The 22,482-nt window shown below is 38.4% G+C and overlaps 1 protein-coding gene across 2 annotated transcripts in view; it reads left to right on the forward strand.

Annotated features, from left to right (window-relative positions):
• Positions 1–3,964: 3,964 nt before the first annotated feature.
• Positions 3,965–22,482, forward strand: part of LOC113422690 (cullin-9-like) — a 51,188-nt gene continuing 32,670 nt past the window's right edge. The window contains exons 1-9 of one of the 2 annotated variants that reach the window (XM_026683814.2): positions 3,965–4,056; positions 7,373–7,972; positions 9,407–9,561; positions 15,514–16,047; positions 18,112–18,250; positions 19,300–19,490; positions 20,310–20,682; positions 20,860–21,052; positions 21,622–21,829. In XM_026683814.2, coding sequence (XP_026539599.2) covers positions 7,387–7,972; positions 9,407–9,561; positions 15,514–16,047; positions 18,112–18,250; positions 19,300–19,490; positions 20,310–20,682; positions 20,860–21,052; positions 21,622–21,829 — 2,379 coding nt within the window. In that variant the 5' untranslated portion in view covers positions 3,965–4,056; positions 7,373–7,386. The remainder of the gene's footprint in view (positions 4,057–7,372; positions 7,973–9,406; positions 9,562–15,513; positions 16,048–18,111; positions 18,251–19,299; positions 19,491–20,309; positions 20,683–20,859; positions 21,053–21,621; positions 21,830–22,482) is intronic. The other variant, XM_087962587.1, reaches the window with a different exon arrangement.

Genomic DNA, 22,482 nt, shown 5'->3' on the forward strand with positions numbered 1-22,482 from the left:
CAAATCCCTCCAGGCTCAAGGTTGACTCAGCCTTCCATCCTTCCAAGGTGGGTAAAATGAGGACCCAGATTGTTGGGGACAACTTGCTGATTCTAAACTGCTTAGAGAGGACTACAAAGCACTATAAAGCAGTATATAAGTCTAAGTACTATTGCTATTCTACAATCTTGGGGTCAGCTGTTCAAGACAAATCAAGTCACAAAATTGATACCATAAGAATTCTGTGATTCAACAGAATTTTGAAAGGCTTATAGCATCTCTTCTGCCCCCTCTTAAAGCAAAAAAGAATCAAGGCAGCATTATTCCTGAGTTTATTTTGCACTGCCTCTTCCTTTCCAGATCTTTTGATAGTTTTGCATTTCCTCAAGTTTAGCTATGTGTTCTTCCACTCCCTGATTAGATTTATTCTCTTCTTCTGCACATAAAAATGACATAGCAAAGTTGCTATGGGAACCAACTATAGACTTGCTCCCCCACCTACTCCTGTTTGCTTGACAGCCTCCTCCCACTCTGCCTTATTCCAGGTCACTAAAGAAAACTTGCCACACAGATAGAGCTGGAAAATCTCTTTCCCCCCTCTCCTCCCCCCCCACCACGTCATTTATAGTAGTGGCAGATTACAGGGAAGGACTGAATGGAAAAAATTCAGAGGAAACCAATGTACAAGATATGGAGTGTGGACATCTGTTGTACTTTCCCATGACCTTTTAGATTCAGGGTAGTGAATAAGATATTCAAAACATCTGTAGAATACATTCTACTTCATATTCTTTTCTCCTGTTCATCAGGATGTGGGGAGAATAGAAAGGGACAGTTCTGTAATGCAAGGGGCATGGGGGCTCCTCGTGAGCAAGCAGTGCCTGATGGAAGAAGACCAGGCGAATCCACAGAAGCTGGCAATGACAAATTAAAGGCCACTAACTTAATTTACAGGTATCAAAAGAAGTCAAAAACTGGAGTCCAGCTTTTATAGATGGATGGGTTGAAAGTAAAAAATTAGTGGAAAGCCACACCAAATATCCCCTGCCCTGCAATTTTGATACACTTGCTTATATGTGTCTGTTGCCTACTTGTATGCAGATTTTGGCAAATATAACTGTTCCTGTAAGATAAGTGCCTCTCTCTTTGTATGAAGTCCAAGTTACAAAGAACAAAAGCTGGGGTCCCAAAAAACAAAATACAGGGGTAATAGCCAAAAGCTGCCTAAAAGGAGACATGCCTGTGGAGGAATGTACAGTTGTTACACCCAAATTCTGCAACAAGGAATAGTTAGCTCAATTGTTCTGGTAAGAGATACAGCATGTCAAATACTGTTCTATATTTGGTTCACCTGCTCCATTTGTCCAAGTGTTACTGGAAATGAAATACCAGTAGGATAAGATACAGTATATAGCAGCATTTAGAAAATCTGGTAAAAATTTCTCGCTGTCCTATATATGCCAAAGAGAAAGAAAAGCAGGTTTATCTTGTTCATTTTTACTGTCTCTTCCTTCCCCCTTTTAATCTAATTATTCTTGCATTCCTTCTTCAAGGTTATCTCGTTACTCCTTTACACTTGGGACTTCCTTGGTGAGTTCTCATCTACGTATTAATCAGAGCCACTCTGCCCAACTTTTACTAAAACAATTAAGATTGGCTAGAAACCATCACCTGCTATAACTATATCACTACTACCTAGTATATAAAACTATTTACAACTATATTACAAATGAGAAGTGTTAAACAAAATCACATTCCTCCCAAGTTCTTTTTTTGGGGGGGAGGGGACAGGGATTTATTTGCTAGAGAATTTGTGGATTTGTGAAAATTTCCAGGAATTCTTTTCTGATTGATTGATTTCCAGTAAATGCTATAGATTGGCCAAATGTAAAAGAGGATAAAAGTAAGAGTTTGCCATGTAAGCTGAATTTCTCATTCTACATAAGTAGTAAAAGTACAAGAAAATCTAACAATTATCTAAAAATGTACTGGTTTGGAATACTTTGAGGTTTTATATTATAAACTGCCTCTTTTTGGGCGGATGACAGATTTGGTCATTTGGTCATTTCTAGTGAAAGTAGACACAATTCAATCTGGCTGGTTATAGTTAGATTCTATTTACGGTAGGATATGTGAAATTTTGTTAATTTACATTCACATATCTCTAAGGCATGGTTTGGTTATCTGTGTATACTTGGATAAGCCACAATTAGATTCACATGTTTATTAATTGTAAGGGCTGGATTTATTGTTTAATTTTTAATTATGTGCTATCAAGATGGTATTAATTCTTTGCAACCATGCATGTATAACTTCTCCATGATCTGTTCCTAACTTGGTCCTTCAAGTGTTCCATTGATGCATCCATTATCACTGTAACTGAGGCCAACCACAATAGGTTACATTTGTCCGCTTCTTTTCTTTCCTTCCACTTTCTCACATTGTGGATTTTTCAAGGGACCATGTAATGTATCCAAAATATGGTAACTTGAACATGATTATTCATGCCTCAAGTGAGAACTCAAAATTGATTTGTTCTGTTATCCATTTGTTTCTTTTCTTGGCTTTCTATGTGTTTTCGAGAGTCTTCTCCAATACCAAAATTCAAGTGTCATTATTTCTCTCCTTCTTCTTCAAAGTCAAACTTTTGCTTCCATAGAGTGTCATAGTGGCCTATCCAAGTAAACACAGAAAACCTTTACCTGGACAAGTCTTGATTTGTGTAGCCCTTTCCAAGCTTTCATTGTTATTCCATCAGTCCTAGCCTGTGGTACATTTCTTGAAAATTGGTTCCTTTACTGTTGATAGAAAATCCTAAAAGGCAGAAGCTACCCACTGCTTCAGTGAAGCTTGGAGATCAGTTGGTGTACTTGCCATTGCTGTAGTTTACTAGGAAAGAATCCAATATTCAGTCTTTACTGTCTGAACCTGCATAAGGTGGACACATTTTTTAACACAGTGCTCCACAAAGATACTATCTCAAACAGCCACCCATTTAAATTTCTCTAGCCATTGGATATTAGTCACTAATTAATTATAATAGATGAAAAGAGATGATACTTAGGCATTCTTGACAACGGCATTTATTAATAATTACTTTGGAACTTAGTAATTACTTTTGATAACATCAGCAAATATTGCGGGACCAATTGGCAAAAGAAAGCTCAGGACTATATTGGTTGGAAACATGAGGAAGAGGCCTTCATCCTGCAGTGGATAGACAATGGCTAAAATGACAATGATGACTTTAGTACATCCAAGACTGTTGAAGCATAAAGCAAGGATTAAAGGATATAGAAAACTAGAGTGATTTTCATTTCCCTTATATCACTTATTTATAACCATTGCGGTTCTCCTGTTGAGCCCTGACAATGACATTGTGATTGTCAATCATGCATTATAGTGAGAGAAAGAGCACACTGCTACTGTACCACTTGTCTTTTATACTTTATACTTTCTTCGTAATTTAGGAAAGTGCTGCAAAATAAACATTCCCATCTGTCAGTTTATGCCTATAACTGGTTATTATATAATTCAAAGTTTCCATATTTTTTGACTTTATTAACTACAATGTAATGTTCCAATAGTTATTCTGTAGTTCAAAGTTTCCATATTTTTTTGACTTTATTAACTACAATGTAATGTTCCAAAAATGTCGCTACCGCGTTTACTTGTAATAATCGGCGTAAGTAATAAAACAGCTCCTGAAAACTGTCAACCACCATAGCCTTTTTCAGCGGGGACGGCCGCGCCCGGCAGCGCGCACGCTTCTTTTCAGCAACAGCAGCCCGGACAGAGCGAAGTACTGAGGAAGAACTGACTCATCAAGACCATTTCCTTCCACGTTCTACCCTCGCCCCCTCCTTCTAAACCGCTCCCAAAATGTCCCTCGCGTGGATCCGTAGAACGGCCGACGGAAGAGAGCCTACAAGAGTCGGATCCGTGCGTGCACGGGGGGTGGGGGTGGGGAGTGTTGCGCATGCGTTCTAATCACCCGGAACTCGCGAAGCGGCAGAAGTGGCCGGCAGAAGGAGCAGGCGGAGCTGGGAGAGGCGCGTTGCTGCCCTCGAGAGTCGGGTAAGGAATGGGGAGGGTGGGGGGCGTACCAGAGGCGGCTCGCTTTCTTTCCCGGCTTTCGTTCCTCCCCCGTTGCTTGTTTCTAAGATGGTCTCCGCTGGGCGACCTTCAGGGTTAGGCACGCAAAACGGCTCCTGGCTGTGTGCAGCCGAGGGTGGTAGTGGTTCCTTTCCTTTCTTCCGCTTTTCCCGCCCTTTTCCTCCTTCCCTCCCTTCCTCCTTCCTTCCTTTTCCCATTAAAGAAGGAGTGTGTGAAAACGGAAACTTAAAACATTGCTCGTTTTCCTCTTGATAACGGGCGCGGGCTGGGAGGTTTCTCTGAATACGGGAACAAAAAGGGAGCGTGATGAAAATTCCTACTGAAAACGAAAGAGCAAAAGTTTGTTTTTTTTAAATACAGGCGTACATTTTTTTTTTGCTTCGTTTGATGAGTCAGAATCTATTTCGTATATTACGTCCTCGCATTGCATCTACTACTGTGTAAAGACAGCGTATCAATGGCTGCGAGGTTTCCCCCTCCCCCGCCCCCATCCAGCTCCGTTTGCCAGATGAAAGGATGAATAGAGGCAGAAAGGTTTTCCATTCATGTTGGTATCAGACATTCACTGACTGGATGTGCAAAAATCCTTCTTGAACCCATGCTGCTAAGAGTAGAGGAGATGGGTTTATTTCCTATAGGTTCATGAGTTTGTAAATTATATTTCTTACATCATTTGCTGTACTATTCATATGAATCTTTGCTTTTCCTTAATTGGGTCTCTTTGGCAAACCAAATGTCTGTCTCTCTACTGGCTTTTGAAATTTGAGCTAGTTTAGATAAATGCAGTTTAAAATATGGAGTACCTAATCTATATATGTAAAAGCGAAATACCCCTCATCATCACAAAATCTCCAGAACAGTGAAGCCTACAAACTTGAAATTTGGCACCTCTTGCCTTCTAGGTGCTCACTAAGAGAGGATTTTTCGAAATTATTAACACGCTCTGATACTAAGAAGTTCTTCTCCCCCTCCCCACCTGAAAAGAAATCTCTTCCAAATGCAAAACAAGCAGAGGAGAGGAGTTTAAGTTTCAGTTTTAGTTTCACAGCAACAAGCAGCTTTAGTACAGAACGGTTGAGATAAGCCACACCCAGGCTCATTGCTGTCTTTCTTGCTCACACAGCAAATACTGTTTCAGTTTCCAAAGAGCTCTCAACTCACACACTGACAGGATGCTAGCCATATAAATACCGATGGATCCTGGTAGGCAGCGGCACAATTTTACCCCCTTATTTTCCTCCCCCAAAATTAAGCCCCATCACATAGTTTCGTAGCGAAGCACAGGTATAGAGCTAATCATAGATATCCCTGAGGAACTAATGAGATGCCAAAGCAGTTGAGTAGCCATCCAATGCATCATCCTTGTTTGTAATATATTTTTATGCTATAACCATCTCTGTACATTTTGTTTCTTAATTTTTGATACTATTTTATTCTTTATTAAATTTGTTGGCCATGATTCTCATGATATTCCAAATTCCTGATTCCATCTGATGTATGGGATTAAGTGACCCCTTTCTATTGAAGTTCAAAGTTCAAAGCACTCAGCTGAGGAAATAGAAGTACGGGATATGAATGTGCAGTGCAGAATTTGCTTCTCAGTCTTATGACTACATACCCACCAGCTGTCTCCAAGCTTTAAGGAGTACAGATTTGAGCCATATGTTCCATTGTTAGTGGAAGTCCTTATTTCTTCTTATATGTTAATCTATCCTCCATATTAAGTGCCACTTCATTAAGTTTAGTGTTGAATATTCCTCTCTGTCAGCTGGAACCATTCAACAAATAGTATAGTAGTGTACTTTTTCCCCTTCAGCCACCGTAATTGTGACACAATTTTGTCTATTAAACATAATCTACAATTTAGCTGTCAAAAGCAATGATTTTTAAATTGACCGAATCATCCTTTCCCCCCATCTTAAATAATGGCATTATCTATACCAGTGATCCCCAACCTTTTTGACGCCGCGGCCCGGTACCGGCATCAGCTGGGCGCCGCCATCTTTTTTTGATGAAAAAGTGCTTCCGGTGACCTCACCGGAAGCACGTTTTCATCAAAAAGATGGAAGCGCCAGCGCTCGATGAGCTTTCCGGGTAGAAATGGCTCACGAGCGCTGGCGCCGCCATCTTTTTGATGAAACGTGCTTCCGGTGAGCTTTCTACCGGAAAAGCTCACCGGAAGCACTTTTTCATTAAAAAAAAGATGGCGGCGCCCAGCAAGCCGCGGACCGGTAGGAGTTGTTCCGCGGACCGGTGGTTGGGGACCCCTGATCTATACAAAAAACAAACCAGACTCTGTTTTACAGAAGTGTCTCAGCAGCAATAGTCTCAAAATGTATCCTAGACTCCCAAACAATTACAAATTGCTCCATTACCCCCAGGATATAGCCAAATTATCTCTTTGGAGTAATTAGCCCAGTTTAAAAACCACTGCTTTAAAATCAAGCCAAAGTAAAATGAACAAAAAATAGTCAAAACATCATGAGAAACTCCAAACTATTCATTGTTCCTCCTGTAGGTCCAGACAGGGGTCTTTAAAGGTTTTTCTTTGTTCTTTTCTTAAATGTCAAATCACTGTTGCTAAATTCCATTTGCCTTAGTAGACTAGGTAGTAAAATTAGTAATCTGGGTGGGTCTGTGACTTCAATGGGGATAGCAGAAGTGAAGTAAAATAAAAAAGGTAGTGGGAAGATTTCAGGTTAAACAAACTGAATCATCAAAATTGGAAAAGCAAAAGTGCCCCTCTTAGACAACTTCCTCAGTGCCATTTTACTGGAGTTCTTAAGTATATTTTCAGCTTTTGAAGTTGCTGTGTATTTTCTAATCCAAAATTAATTAATTAAATGAAATTTAAATGAGCCAGAAAGAGGAAGAATCGGCTTCATACAATTGTGTACTTTCTTAGAAGAAAGTTAACAATGAGATTTTTCAGGGTAACAGTTGCTATTACTCTAATTATGCCAAATATTTCTTTAAAAAATAATGCAAAATGGTTTGTTACTCTAGAGTTCCAGGATAGAAATTAAAAGAACTTATTAGCTTGTTCAAAGCAAAATGTTTATATAAGAGAAAAAAATGAGAAATCTTATAGATAATGTCTTTTTAATCCGAAGGGATACATACCTCTGATGTGTTTTGCAGCAAAGTTACTTATGCATTTGAAATAAATGAATGCTTCTCCATATAATAAGTGAATGTTAATTATTTGAAAATTCCTTACTTGGTTTTCTTGGTATTTTTTAAGTTGCACTTTTAACTTCTTACACTTTTTTCATAGACATATTTTCCATCATGGTGGGTGAAAAGAGGAATGGAAATCTTGGGCCAAAACTACAAGCTTATGCTGAGGAGCTAATCCGCCAACGTCGTGGACAGGATGGACGTACTGAATATTTGATTCGCTGGAGCATCCTGAGTTTAGATGACAATGTAGAAAATACCACCACCCATGCTGCTTCAACTGAGAACAAAATGGATAACATTCTTATGTGGATGTCAGCAGAAGAAGTTTATGCTAATTGCCCTACACTATTGGGCAAGAGGAAGCCTGAGGGGCAGCGAGTAAAGGAGGAGAAATCACCTAGCACATTCCCATCTGATGTTACAGTAGATGAAGCTTCCTTGCATGAAATGAAGGCTGACGTCAGGAACCTGGTACAGCGTGCTAATCGACAGATGGCCAGGACAAGTGGTCCAGAGTCCTCCATCCTTAATACTGTCCATGTGCTCAGTGCTTATGCCAGCATTGGCTCATTGACAGGTGTCTTTAAGGAAACAGGTGCTTTAGACCTACTGATGAAGATGTTATGTCATGAGGAGAAGCAAATTCGTCGTAGTGCTGGCAAGATGCTGAGAGCTTTGGCTTCTCATGATGCAGGTGAGTTAGCCTAATGAGGTGTATGATCTTTCTTGCAGTAATTCAAACTGTTTTTGAGTCTTGTCATATTTGAGAGATGTATCAAGGTATATTATCCTGGAAAAAAAATCAAAACTTTTCCTACTTGGCATATCTTTCCACTCTGCTAATGAACAGGTTCAATAATTTTTATAACAACAAAGAAATGGTGCAGAACTCCAGTGAGTTCTTTGCTGCTATCTGCTCTGTAAGCATTTGTTTTTTAGTTTCAGTGTCTTCAAATCAGCCTCGATTCCTGGCAACTGCTCGGGCATGTCCCTACAATTTTCTTGGCAAGATTTCATAAGAGATTTCCCATTGCCTTCTTCCTAGGGCTGAGAGAGAGCGATTGGGCCAAGTCACCCAGCAAATCCATATGCTTACTCAAGATGTGAATAAAATTGTTGGAATTAATGGAAAAAGTTAATCACGAATAGGGCCTTTTGAATCCAGTGTCTATTCTGGGGCCGCTCCCAAATTGGCTCTTTACCCATTCAATTACAGTACATGTTTTTGAACAATAGATTATTTAGCAGTGATACAAAAATATTAGTTACAAATATAGTTTTTCATCTAAACTGCTGGAACTTGAAGGCAACAGTTTCTCATTGGTGGGGGAAAAAAATCCTTTCTCATTTTCGTGAATGGCTGTTTTTCACATGTGATCATGGCACCATTTCAACAGTCTTTATAAGTGAATAGGGCATTTTTGCAGCCCCATTCATACAGCCCCAAAAATGACTCATTTTTTTTAAAAAAATGAACAAATAAATGCGGCATAAACTTAGAATAATTGGCTGGCTGCTGAAATCAAAATTTAATTTTTTTTCCTACCTCAAGCACAAAGTCCACTCCACCTACAAATCTCAGCATATTGTGTCTTTTGGACATGCTATTTTAACTATGAAGAGGACATTGGAGCTATTAAGTTTCTCAGTTCATTTAACAAGTTAGTTTCCTCTTAGGGTATTAGCTATCTCTAATGTCATCTATGAGGAAATAACTGAGCTCTTGAAATTAAGAAAACAAATTTGTAAACATGAGACCAGTATATTTGAAATATTGAAACATTAGACTAGCATATTTGAAATGCTATTATGGTATTTTGGTATTAAAGTGGTATTATGACATGATTTTAAGAGGATTGATTGCAATGCCATTTGTCTTAGTCATCATTGCTAGATGATTATCTAAAATATTGTGAAAAATAGGATGTTTACCATAAATATTAGTCTTACCAATTTCATGTAAATTATATGATCTGTATTTATGACATACCTTCAGTTCTCTGCTATGTCAAATATTTTAATATACTGCATGTCTAGAGCTGAATAGATTTTCAGTATGCAAATAGGTAATCTTGGAGAAATAAAATTTAGTGAAGGATCACATTAAGCATGGCTATTTTGGTTTCAGGAAGTCGAGCCTATGTTCTTTTGTCCCTGAGCCAGCAAGATGGCATTGAACAGCACATGGATTTTGACAGTCGTTATACTCTGTTGGAGCTTTTTGCTGAGACTACATCCTCTGAAGAGCACTGTATGTCCTTTGAAGGGATTCATCTTCCTCAGGTACTAGCCTTTGGGTTGGCATTGATATGGGTATCAAGATTTCTTTTTAAAGAGGTGTTTGCAAAAGATAAGGCTATATATGAATGTCTCATGAAAGAAGGGTAGTCTAAAATCAGTTAGGGGAAATCACATTCATGAGATGATGACCAATTGTACCTATTCTTGTACCAGAAATCCTACTTGCTATCCCTCACGTTTTTCATTTGTCGACTGGATTACTGCAAATGTTTTACACAGGGCTGTTCTTGAAAAACATTCAGCGGCCTAGACAGTTTTGCGTGCATAGGGTTTGCCTAGGTTATATCATCATTTTAGATGCAGCACTGGCTCTCAGGATGCTTCTATGTGCAATTCAAGGTGATGATTGCCTTTAAAGTACATGCATTTGTGGGGCTGCCTTTCTCTGAGAGTCTCTGCCCACCTGACAGGTCTTTCTTGAACAGTGCTACCTTGTGGGACTAAGGAATTGCACCTGCCCTATGGAACAGGGCCTTAGCTGAAATGGCTTGAATTTTCTCTGGGTGCCAAACTGTATGGATGTGGTTGGTGTGGGTGATTTGTTATGTGGTGTCTTAATTATAGTATTTTGATTTTTAACTCAGATTTTTTATTTGATTGATTTATATAGGTTTATTATATTGATATAATTGACTGTTGGTAGTCATGCAGCATTCATGGGGTTGGCCATATAATCCCCTCTCCAAGTAAATATATAAATACACTGCTCAAAAAAATAAAGGGAACACTTAAACAACACAATGTAACTCCAAGTCAATCACACTTCTGTGAAATCAAACTGTCCACTTAGGTAGCAACACTGATTGACAATCAATTTCACATGCTGTTGTGCAAATGGAATAGACAACAGGTGGAAAGCATAGGCAGTTAGCAAGACATCCCCAATAAAGGAGTGGTTCTGCAGGTGGTGACCACAGACACTTCTCAGTTCCTATGCTTTCTGGCTGATGGTTTGGTCACTTTTGAATGCTGGCGGTGCTTTCACTCTAGTGGTAGCATGAGACGGAGTCTTCAACCCACACAAGTGGCTCAGGTAGTGCAGCTCATCCAGGATGGCACATCAGTGCGAGCTGTGGCAAGAAGGTTTGCTGTGTCTGTCAGCGTAGTTTCCAGAGCATGGAGGCGCTACCAGGAGACAGGCCAGTACATCAGGAGATGTGGAGGAGGCCGTAGGAGGGCAACAACCCAGTATCAGGACCGTTACCCCCGCCTTTGTGCAAGGAGGGACAGGAGGAACACTGCCAGAGCCCTGCAAAATGACCTCCAGCGGGCCACAAATGTGCATGTGGCTGCTCAAATGGTCAGAAACAGACTCCATGAGGGTGGTATGAGGGCCCGACATCCACAGGTGGGGGTTGTGCTTACAGCCCAACACCATGCAGGATGTTTGGCATTTGCCAGAGAACACCAAGATTGGCAAATTCACTGGCGCCCTGTGCTCTTCACAGATGAAAGCAGGTTCACACTGAGCACATGTGACAGACGTGACAGGGAATGGAGATGCCGTGGAGAATGTTCTGCTGCCTGCAACATCCTCCAGCATGACCAGTTTGGCAGTGGATCAGTAATGGTGTGGGGTGGCATTTCTTTAGGGTGCCGCACAGCCCTCCATGTGCTCGCCAGAGGTAGCCTGACTGCCATTAGGTACCAAGATGAGATCCTCAGACCCCTTGTGAGACCATATGCTGGTGCGGTTGGCCCTGGGTTCCTCCTAATGCAAGACAATGCTAGACCTCATGTGGCTGGAGTGTGTTAGCAGTTCCTGCAAGACTAAGGCATTGATGCTATGGACTGGCCCGCCTGTTCCCCAGACCTGAATCTAATTGAGCACATCTGGGACATATGTCTCACGCCATCCATCAACGCCACATTGCACCACAGACTGTCCAGGAGTTGGGGGATACTTTGGTCCAGGTGTGGGAGGAGATCCCTCAAGAGATCATCCGCCACCTCATCAGGAGCATGCCCAGGAGTTGTAGGGAGGTCATACAGGCACATGGAGGCCACACACACTACTGAGCCTCGTTTTGTTTTGTTTTTTTAATTTTTTTAAAAAAATTTATTCTAGAAAAAAACATTTATTTGACATACATTTAAAACAGACAAATATACACACACACACACACACACACACATACATGTACATATATATACATATATACATTTTACAGCATATATAGAGCAATGGTTAATTTTTTTTTAATCTTTATCATTGACATGATCTGCCTTGTTACAATAACTCCTTCGTTCTTTTAATGTTTTAATTTATATAGTTTATAATTAAATGCAGTCTTCTGTCATTTCCATAACTTATCCAAATATCAAATATTACCTTTTACTTAACCAATCATACCAAATGTTCCATATTTCATAATAGTCGCTATCTTGTTTATTTTTTAACAATTTGGCTAGGCTATCCATCTCAGTGCATTCATGTATTTTTTTAATTACCATATCCTCTGAAGGAATGAAAGACAGTTTCCAGTTTTGTGCATAGGTTATTCTGGCCGCAGTTATGATGTGCAAAATTAAATATTGATATTTTTTCTCCATGTTTAAATCTATCATACTTAACAGAAAGGTTTCGAGTTCAAGTTTTAAATTTTGTTTTGTTACATTTAAAATCCAATTTCTAATATTTCTCCAAAACTTCTGAGCACATGGGCAATATGTTCCTTGTGCATAGTTGGGTGGTAGGTTGGGGAACATCTTAGCCAGTCTCGCAGGAGGTAAGTGCCAGCGATGAACCATTTTATATAAGTTTTCTTTATATGAGACTGACATGGTTAATTTGTAATTTGTTTGCCAGATATGTTCCCACTTATCTAATTCAATACTATGACCCATGTTTTTAGCCCAAATTATCATAGATTCTGTGACTATTTCTTCTTTTAATTTGTAATCCAAAAGATATTTATATGTTTTACTGATTGTTTTCTTTTCCTCTCCTAGCCATATTTTATCTAATTCTTCTGGGATCATATTAAAGCCAATTGTTCTCTATCTTTTTTATAGTGGCTTTGTATTTGTGCAAAGAGCCACCATGCTATCTCCTTTCCTTGAATTTGTATTTGGTTCCTATTTTTAAGATCTCCAGTATCATATAGTAAATCTTTATACCTGACAATATTTTCATAATCCAATAGATTTGGATATGTGACTGATTCCAATGTAGATAGCCACAATGGAACCTTTGGGTAGTGGTTTTTTTTAATCTTTCCCCAGATATTGAACAACACATTTCTTACATGGTGCCTTTGGAAATATGAATGTTGTTTAGATTTTCCATCCCACATGAAGGTGTGCCAGCCAAGTTGGAGATCAAAACCTTCTAATACTAATAACCTTCTATTTTGTAATTTAACCCAATCCTTAAGCCAGTTTACTATAGCAGCATCATAATATAATTCAAAATCTGGAAGGCTAAATCCTCCTTTTTTCTTGGCATCCTGTAATAATTTATATTTCACTCTGGGTTTTTTCCTCTGCCATATAAATTTAGATATACATTTGTTTAATTCTACAAAAAAATTCTTTTCCAACTTGACTGGCACTGTCTGAAACAGGAACAACAGTTTTGGCAAAATATTCATTTTTTCTGTCGAAATACGTCCCAATAGCGATAACTGCAATTTGGCCCAATTATCTAAATCTTTAATTATTTGCGTTATTAACTTATCATAGTTATCTTTTTTAATTGACGAACATCTAGCAGTCAACCAGATCCCTAAGTATTTTACTTTATTTACCACCTGCATACCTAATTTATTTGCCAGTTTTTCCTTCTGCTCCTTTGTACAGTTTTTTGTTAACACTTTTGTTTTTTCTTTGTTAATTTTTAACCCTGCCACCTTTCCATATTCTTCTATTTCTCTTAGTAGTATAGAGCTCGTTTCTAAGGGTTCTTCTAATATAGATGCCATATCATCGGCGAATGCCTGGAGTTTATATTCTTCTTTTTTAATTTTTAGTCCTCTAATCTCTTGATTTTGCCTAATTTGTGCTAAGAGAGTCTCTTCTGCCAATATATATAGTAGAGGAGCTAGGGCGCAGCCGTGTCTTACTCCCTTATTTATTTTTATGGTGTCTGTATTTTCCCCATTTATTAATATTTTTGTGGTTTGCATGTTATAAATTGTCTTAATAAATCCTATAAAATTTTCACCAAATTTCATGCCTATCAGTTGTTTAATAAGGAAGTTCCAATTCAGGTTGTCAAAAGCCTTCTGGGCGTCTAAAAATATCAATGCCATTGTCTTGGTTGAGTGTACTTCATAATATTCTAATATATCCATAATGGTTCTTGTATTTGTTCTGATCAGTGTGGATAATTCTACTTAATACTCTCTTTAATCCTTCCGCCAATATTGTAGCCATTATTTTGTAATCTACATTTAAAGGTGATATTGGTCTATAGTTTTGAATTTTTTGTGGGTCTGATTGTTCTTTATAAATAAGGATAATATATGCTTCCAACCATGATTTAGGCATGTTAGCATTCTCCAGGGCTTCATTGTACAAGTCCACCAATATCTCCTCTGTTGTTTCTTGGAATTCCTTATAGAATTCCGAAGGAATTCCATCTGGGCCAGGGGTCTTATTTGCTTTTTGTGTTCCAATTGCCTTCCTAATTTCTTTTATAGATATTTTATTATTCAAATTTTGTTTCTCTTCATCAGTAATTTCGGGCAAGTTCTTTTCATTCAAATATTGATCAATAGATTCTTCTGGTATTTCTTCCTGTTTATACAATTTCATAAAAAACTCCTTAGCAATTTCTTTCTTTTCTTGGGTCTGCGTGCATAATTTCCCTTCCTGATCTTGGAGAGCTACGATCGTTCTCTTTTCTTGTTCTTTTTTAATTTTATGGGCCTCATTTTGATTTGTTTAAGGACATTACATCAAAGTTGGATCAGCCTGTAATGTTTTTTTCCATTAATTTTGAGTGTAAGTCCAAATCCAGACCTCCATGGGTTGCTAAATTTGATTTCCGTTGATAATTTTTGTGTGAGTTTGTTGTCAGCACATTCAACTATGTAATGAACAAAGTATTTAATAAGAATATTTCATTCATTCAGATCTAGGATGTCTTATTTTTGTGTTCCCTTTATTTTTTTGAGCAGTGTATATAAAAAATGCAATGGTCACTATTCACTTACTGGAAACTAATATGTGATATGTAATGAACCTGGGATTTTTGCTATCCAGATGTTTTATAGTACAGATAATTCTTGTTTATTAATGTAATTGGGACTGTAAACTCTGTTGCTAAGCAATGCAGTTGTAAAATGTAATATGTGACTGTACCAATTTATGGCAGCAGTTTCAGTAGTCCCAGTTGCTGTTAGGTGAATAACAGGCAGTTGCAACATACTACAGTCATGTAATCACCACTTGTGACCACCTGTTGGCTTCCTCATTGACTTCGCTTGTTGGAAGGTAGCAGTGAATGTTCTAAACGGTGATCACTTGACTGCGGGATGCTACAACGATGTAATTGTGAGCTGGTTGCCAAGTGCCTGGATTATAATCGCAGCTATGAGGACCCGTTGTAAGTTCTCCTCATTCAATACCTTTGTAGCTTTGAATGGTGGCTGAACAAATGGATGTTAAACAAGGACTGCCTGTATAATTTCACATGGAATTTGACAATTTGTCTAGGGTTGATGGAAATGATCCACAATATTTGGAGATAATTCCATTACTTAAGCCAGGGGTGTCAAACTCGAGGGCTGGAGGCATCACATGCTGGTCACGCCCACCCCTGGTTTAGCGAAGGGGGAAAAGTTGAGATATGTCACGTGACGACAGTGTGTCATTGTGAATTTAACACCCCTGACCTACGCCTTTCTTGGAATCCAACTGTATTGCTTACTGGGATAGAATTGTAGAACATTTTTTTTTAGTTATCATGATAAGCTGTATTTATTTCAGATTCCAGGGAAGCTGCTGTTTTCTCTAGTGAAACGTTACCTGTGTGTCACTTCCCTCATGGACAAGTTAAACAGTACCACAGAGCTGGGAGGGGATCATCAGGACTCTTCAGCACCCAGTTCAACCTTCGCGGAAAAAAGCCGGGTACAGCGAGAATTTGATTTCAGCATGGCCATGGCTAACCTGATTTCAGAGCTAGTCCGGGTCATGGGCTGGGATCGCAGCCAAGAAAGGGAACTTCTGTCTCTGACGAATGCCCAGCCTCGAATTATTCGATCCATCTTCCAGCCCAAGGGTTCCACTTGTACTGCTGTTCAGGTACCTTTAGTAACTTCCAACCCTTCACCAAGAAAAAAGGAAAACCTACCATTTATGACTCTGTCAGACTTTTCCAGTCGCAGCAGCTATGTTGAGTATGTGCAGGAGAATCTCAAGCCAGGAATGACTGTGCGGATGCTGGAAGAATACGAGGAGATTGATGCTGGGGATGAGGGTGAATTTCGTCAGAGCAATAGTGGAATGCCTCCTGTGCAGGTAGGTTGAGGGGTAGAGCTTTCTTTGAATTCCTCCAGTGTCTGGGTAGTTTGGTTTTGTAATACTGTTTGGTATAAAAGTTAAAAAAAAAACCACCCATTTTTATTATTAAAGGAGCAGCCAGCTGCAATTCAACCAATGCTTGTTGTTTATAAAGCCCTTCATGGCATACGGGCCAGGCTATTTGCAGCAGTACTTGTCTCTCATTGTCTCTTCCTGTCCAATAAGATTGAGAAGAGTAGGCATGATCAAATCCCATCTTTTAAAGCCATGTCATCTGATAGGACCTAGGAGATGCCTTCTCTGTTGCACTGCTTACCCTCTGGAATAGTATCTCCCTGGAGATTCAAGTTGCCCTGGCTCTGCTGCTTTTTTTTAAACAGGACTTGAAGACCTGGCTTTTTCCCCCCACAGGCTCTGGTTTAGGAATGTATCCCTAAGTGAAAACATGTTAAAGTTGCCTGAAACTTTGGTTATTGCTATTTGTTTTAATGTATTGGGTACAATTTTTAACCCATATGCTGCCATGAACTAGGTGACTTTTATTACATACATGAGATTGAGAAAGCTGAATCATCAAAAACTGTTCAATGAAGAAAAATGGATGGCATTAGCACTTAGGTTTATATACTACTCCATAGTGCTTTACAGCACTCTCTGTTTACAAATGTCAGCATATTGCTCCTAGCATTCTGGGCTCTCGTCGCCATCAGAAGGATGCAAGACTGAGTCAGTCTAAAGCCACTGAGGATCGAACTCCTGACTCTGGTAAAATGAGCCCGCAATACTGCATTCTAACTACTGCGCCACCATGGTGCTTTTGAAATGTACCAAAGAAAATTTTGTAATGCCTTAGACTGCAAGAAAAGTAAATCATTCAATATTAGATGAAGTAAAGTAAAAATGTTTATTAGAACTACTAATAATGAGGCTAGAGCTATAGATAATGAGGCAATTGGAAAAGAGGCTGATATCTGGAAGGGTAAGTATCACCACTGAGGTTACAAGAATTGAAAGAAGCAATTACTGACAAAAAGTCTTGACAAATAATATCCACTGGGATTATGATGATTTGGAAAGAATTAAACAGGAATACTGAATGGGTACTGAATGAATTGTACAGGAATGCATTTAAAATGAAACTGTATAATGGTGCATTGTGACATTTATGAGCTTAACATGAGCAATGCGTCTTCTCAAGAAAGATGAATATAATGTACTTTATTTAATGATGCTCTTATCCTTAAGAATGTGCTGCAGGAAGAAATGCTCCAGATTTTAGAAGTAGTAAAGAGAAACTGCTGGTCAGCCTATAATGCGGTGGGCAATTCATCTGATGAGTTGGTCAGAAGAGAGAGTGATTGCTAATTGTAGGATACCAATTTGATAGGGAGAAACTGATTTTATGCTTTCTTAGTGCTGTTCTAAAAAATACAATGCTGTTATGTGACTACTATCATATCGAGTTAACTCAATTGCTTGATTACTGCTAGGAGACCATATGCCCTTAATTAAAAAAAAACAAAAAACCAAAACCTCCAAAAACCTGTTGTGGTGGAAATAAGATAATGTGCTGCCTAATCTACCTTTCCTAAAATTGGTTCCCTTTAAATATTGCAGTACTGGTTTTTATTTATTTATCTGTATGTATTATGCCTTTATGATTTTTACAAATACTGTAACTCAAGGCAACAAACTTGTCCAACACTTCTTCCTCCTCCTCCTATCCCCCCACCCACAACAAAAACCCTATGAGGTGGTTTGGGCTGGGAGAGAGTGACTGATCCAAAGACACCCACCTGGCTTTCATGGGTAAGGCAGGACTAACTCACAGTCTCCTGCTTTCTAGCCTGATGCCTTAATCACCGGACCAAACTATATCATTTACTGATATTAAAAAGTGATTCAGTTTATTTTGATCACTAACATAAATGAAATTGTAAGTACTTCTGTCCCATACAAGCTGGGTAGTGTTTGTTTTTCTTTATTTCAGAGCTTCTATTTCATGGCATGGAGAATTTGAGGGAACAGGTGGCTTTAACTATGCAGTTCATTGTTTCACAGGTTTTGTGGCAGTCTACTGGCCAGACTTACTGGGTACACTGGCACATGATAGAAATTATTGGCTCTGGGGAGCAAAATGAAGAGGATGCAGCACAAGAAAAAGTATCTAGTTTAACAGAGAATCTGAAACTACCCACAGGTGAGATTAGAGGTGCTTACAAACTAAATTATGTGTAGTTTTAGTTTGAATTATTGCATGCTATGAATTCATTGTTGTTGCTTCTTTTTAACTAGTGAGATAATAAATGTTAGATGTGTTTACAGAGAGAAAAAAGTTTACTTGGCTAATGTTACACTTTAGGTCAGATTGTAGATTATTATTGGGATTAAAATCAAAGATGATACTTATTATTAGATAATCTTAGGTCTGCAGCCTTATCCATTGTCATCTGAAGAAATGAAATACGGTGAAATACTGAAAGTTGAATAGTAGCAGCTATTTTGTGCCTTACATTTTTCACTATATTATTTTCTCTGAGTTGTATTAGAGATGGATTTATTTATTTTTTGTTTTATTATTTATTCTATTATTTCATTTTTATCCCATCTTTATTTATCCCATCTTTATTCTTTTAACAAATAACACAAGGTGGTGAACATATTTATTATTTATTTTATGTCGCCCATTTCTCCTGTAAGGTGATCCAACCACAACTTCCTCCTACTTTCCTCACAATAGCAACCCTGTGATTGAGAGGGCTGAAAGAGAGTAACTGACCCAAAGTCACCAAGCTGGCTTGTGCATTTTTAGTTGAAAAATTCACATTCTTCTGCAACTGAATAATTGTTTGCTTACAGGAGTCTGTAGCCCTATGGTAAGATAGGCACTAAATAAATTTAACAAATATCAGGATTGAGCATATTTTTTCTGTAGAATTCTAGAGTGTCTACAAATGAGAAGTTCTTGAGGAAGAATCCTGCTAGCAAATTAGTTGGAAATCTTCATTCCTTCTTCCCTGATGCTCCCTCCAAATTTGCTCTGATGAGTTGGAAGACCATCTTGAATGATGGAAATTGCTGGTATTGGGGACTGGAAAGGAGAAGGGAGAGTAGTACATATAACCTCTCCTCTTTGCAGAGCTGGGAACTATTCCAAATGTTATCCTGTTTTCTCAAGCTATAGGCAAATGACAGTCAAGTCTTTGAGTTCAAAGTTTGTTTTTGCTTTCTCTCTCCCTCCCTCTGCAGCTACTCAGACCTTTTACTGTAAACCTCTTGGAGGACTTTACTGCCTGCCGTATTTAGTGGATCAGCTATATGAGAATTCTGGAATGTTGAACCGGGCTGAATGGTGGGAGCTACTTTTTTTCATTAAAAAGCTAGAACAACATGAACAACAGGAAATTGTTCAATTCATCCAAGGGAATCATGAAGAACAGGTAAACGGAACAAATTTAACTTGGGAGGAAGAGAACAGAAGATGAAACAAGCATCTGACTAGGAAAATCTGAGCCATGGTGGCGCGGTGGTTAGAATGCAGTACTGCACTGCAATCTAACTCACTGCTCACTCCAGGAGTTTGATTCTGAACGGCTCAAGGGTGACTCAGCCTTTCATCCTTTTGAAGTCAGTAAAAGAAGGACCCAGATTGTTGGGGGCAATATGCTGACTCTGTAAACCACTAAAAAAGGGCTGTAAAGCACTGTGAAGCGGTATATAAGTCTAGGTGCTATTGCTATCTCATTAAGAAAAATGCAATGGCACCTCCAACCATTCCTATTTCTTAGGAATTAAGAACTGTGAACTGATAAGCAGGAAGAGCAGCTCCTGTGTTCTTTTCCTAATGAAGACATAAACATTGCTTGTTCCCCATATCATTTAGAATTGTACTGCTGAAAGTTAGAATCAGACTGACCACATTCCCATGGTACAGTTTTGCAGACTAAGAATCAGTATGCACTATTTTACAAGGGGTTGGGCTTAAGTGTAAGAACGGTAATGTTTTTACCTTCTTATCACGACCATGTCCTGCCACTACCATTTTAATTAATGAATGTTAAAAACAGTCTGAAAAGAATTTTCCATATTCTTTCCAGTGATTCTTATACATTGGATTCCATGATTCTACATAGGGTCAAGAAGCTTAAATACCTCCAACTGCTCAAAATATGCTCTTTCCTTCCCTAGTATATATATATAACCCTAACCCTAGTATGTATATAGACTTCTGATTACTAAATTGTCTTTTGTATTTTAAGCTGTCTGAACTAGATGAAGAGGGCCTGATTCAGCTGTCAATATCAGTAGAATTGGCTCAGAAACTCCTGCCACTCTTGAGCAAATACTGTCAAGGCTGCACCCAAAATGACCTCCACAATTCCCACATCTATCTCAAATACACCCTCAGCAAGGGAAGTTCAGAACAAGGTTGTCAAAGTGGAGGCATGACCTCTGCAAAAGATAGTGGCTTTTCTGAAGCCATGGCTTCCCCAAAACCAAAGGAATCCCTTTCTGCTGAAATGTCTTCTCCAGTGCTGTCCACAACAGAGAAGACTGACACACAGTTGATTAATAAACTTCTTCACGTGGAAGGACTTTACTTTCCAGACATACCAGATGAAAAAGCTAAAGGTAAATGCCAAAAAGATCAGTTCATTTAAGTCAAATAATTGTAGGAAAGTAGGGGGGATGGAGTTGAAAAAATCAGAAACTGTTGTGGGAAATTAAGAATAAAAGTTTAACAAAAATTTTGGAGTTGGATAGTTACTAAGAGACTATTTTACTGATCTGTCCTTTAATATTGATCAGCTTTCTTCAGTGGAAAGGTGTCAGGAAAGAGGAACTCCTTGGAGAAGCTTGCAGATATTGTAGATACAATACAGAAATCTAGTTCTGAGGTTGCACTACAGGTGGCTGGACTCAGATTCATAATCAAGATCTTAGAAGATGAACCTGGTCAAGAAAGACAAATTATTAAAGTAGAAAGTGGACCCTCAATCAGGTCAGTTTTCTTCTTTCAATATGCAATAGTTAGAGTAGTCCTGTATTTCATTAATTAACATGGATTACCAGTTAATACCATGGAAGTACAGATAATTTAACTAAAGACATAGTGTCTTTAGTTAAATTATCTGTGCTTCCATGGTATTAACTTTGCTTTCTTTTAACACAGTCATTCTACTTTTCTTTGTGGTCTTTGTAGCTTGTGGTTTTCTCCAGTTCTTTTTCTTCTCTTCTGTTGTCTCCAGGTCCATCCACTTCCACTATCCATATCTTTTTGTCTTTCTTATCAATAGTTGTTAAGTCTGGAATCATTCCTTGATAGTTGTATATATAATTATATATTTCTGTCTCTTTCACAGAAATATACCTTTGTACATAGTTTTTGAGTTTGTAGTGGCCTTCTCTTCATGGAGCTCCACTCCAACTTTCCTGGTTTGATTTTTATCTGGTTTTAATGGCCTTTTTATTTTCCTTAGGAAAAACTAGAGGTAGCACCTGGGACTTTTATTTGCTCAGCCACTTATAAAGACACAACTATAGATTTTAAAAGCTTTTTGTGCTCCTCAGAGAAAAGATGGTGAAGATGCTGGTGGAGCTGCTGAGCAACCAGCTGAAGGAGAAATTGTTGATGGTGACAGCATTAAGACTGCTTTATGTGTTAATGGCAAAGTACGACTGGCGAATCCTTTTTGCCACAGAAGGCGGTGTGCGTGCTGTGCTGGGCTGCATGCAGGAATATTCCACTTCAGCATTGATGCTGCAGGCTGGCTTGGCGGTAAGTCGAATATATAAATGACAGAAATAGATGATCGAAATTTGATGTGTGTGTGTCTCTATTTGTTTTAGAAGAATTTTCCATTAACTCTTAATGGAAAAAAAAGGCATATATTAAACAATAGTTAATACATTAAAGTACCAGAGCAAATAAACATGCACAGAAATTAGAACTATGTAAGAATGTTTCTCAGAAAAATTCTTAACATTTATCATTTTTATATAACGTTCTGTAAATAATATGATAATATTTCTTAATCCCACATAAATGTAACTCAACATGAAATTCAATTGTTTGAATCAGCTTTCAGTCTTATGTATTAGTGATTACTGGGACACAAAAGTGTGTCAAATATCTTCTCCAGCATGAGGAGAAAATCCCTGGAAGCAACATAGGAGTAAATTAATTTCAGACCTTCCACGGGCCTAAAAATAACAAGCAAAACCAATAATTCACTATGAAAAGGAAGGCTATGGATAACCAGAAATGGACAGTGATATAAAAGAATAAGAAAATGAACCATACCCTTTCCAACATAGTGGAGAATTAAACCTTAAATATGAAATAAGAAAATGAAAGAAGTTAGTATGCTTGAATAATGAGAAGGTATTGTTTTATAAGGTTGAAAAATAATTCTTTTTTATAATTTTATT

The sequence above is a fragment of the Notechis scutatus genome, chromosome 1 (assembly GCF_049901735.1).
Source record: "Notechis scutatus isolate UNSWTSFEM ecotype Mainland chromosome 1, rNotScu1.2, whole genome shotgun sequence".
Lineage (NCBI taxonomy): Eukaryota > Metazoa > Chordata > Lepidosauria > Squamata > Elapidae > Notechis > Notechis scutatus.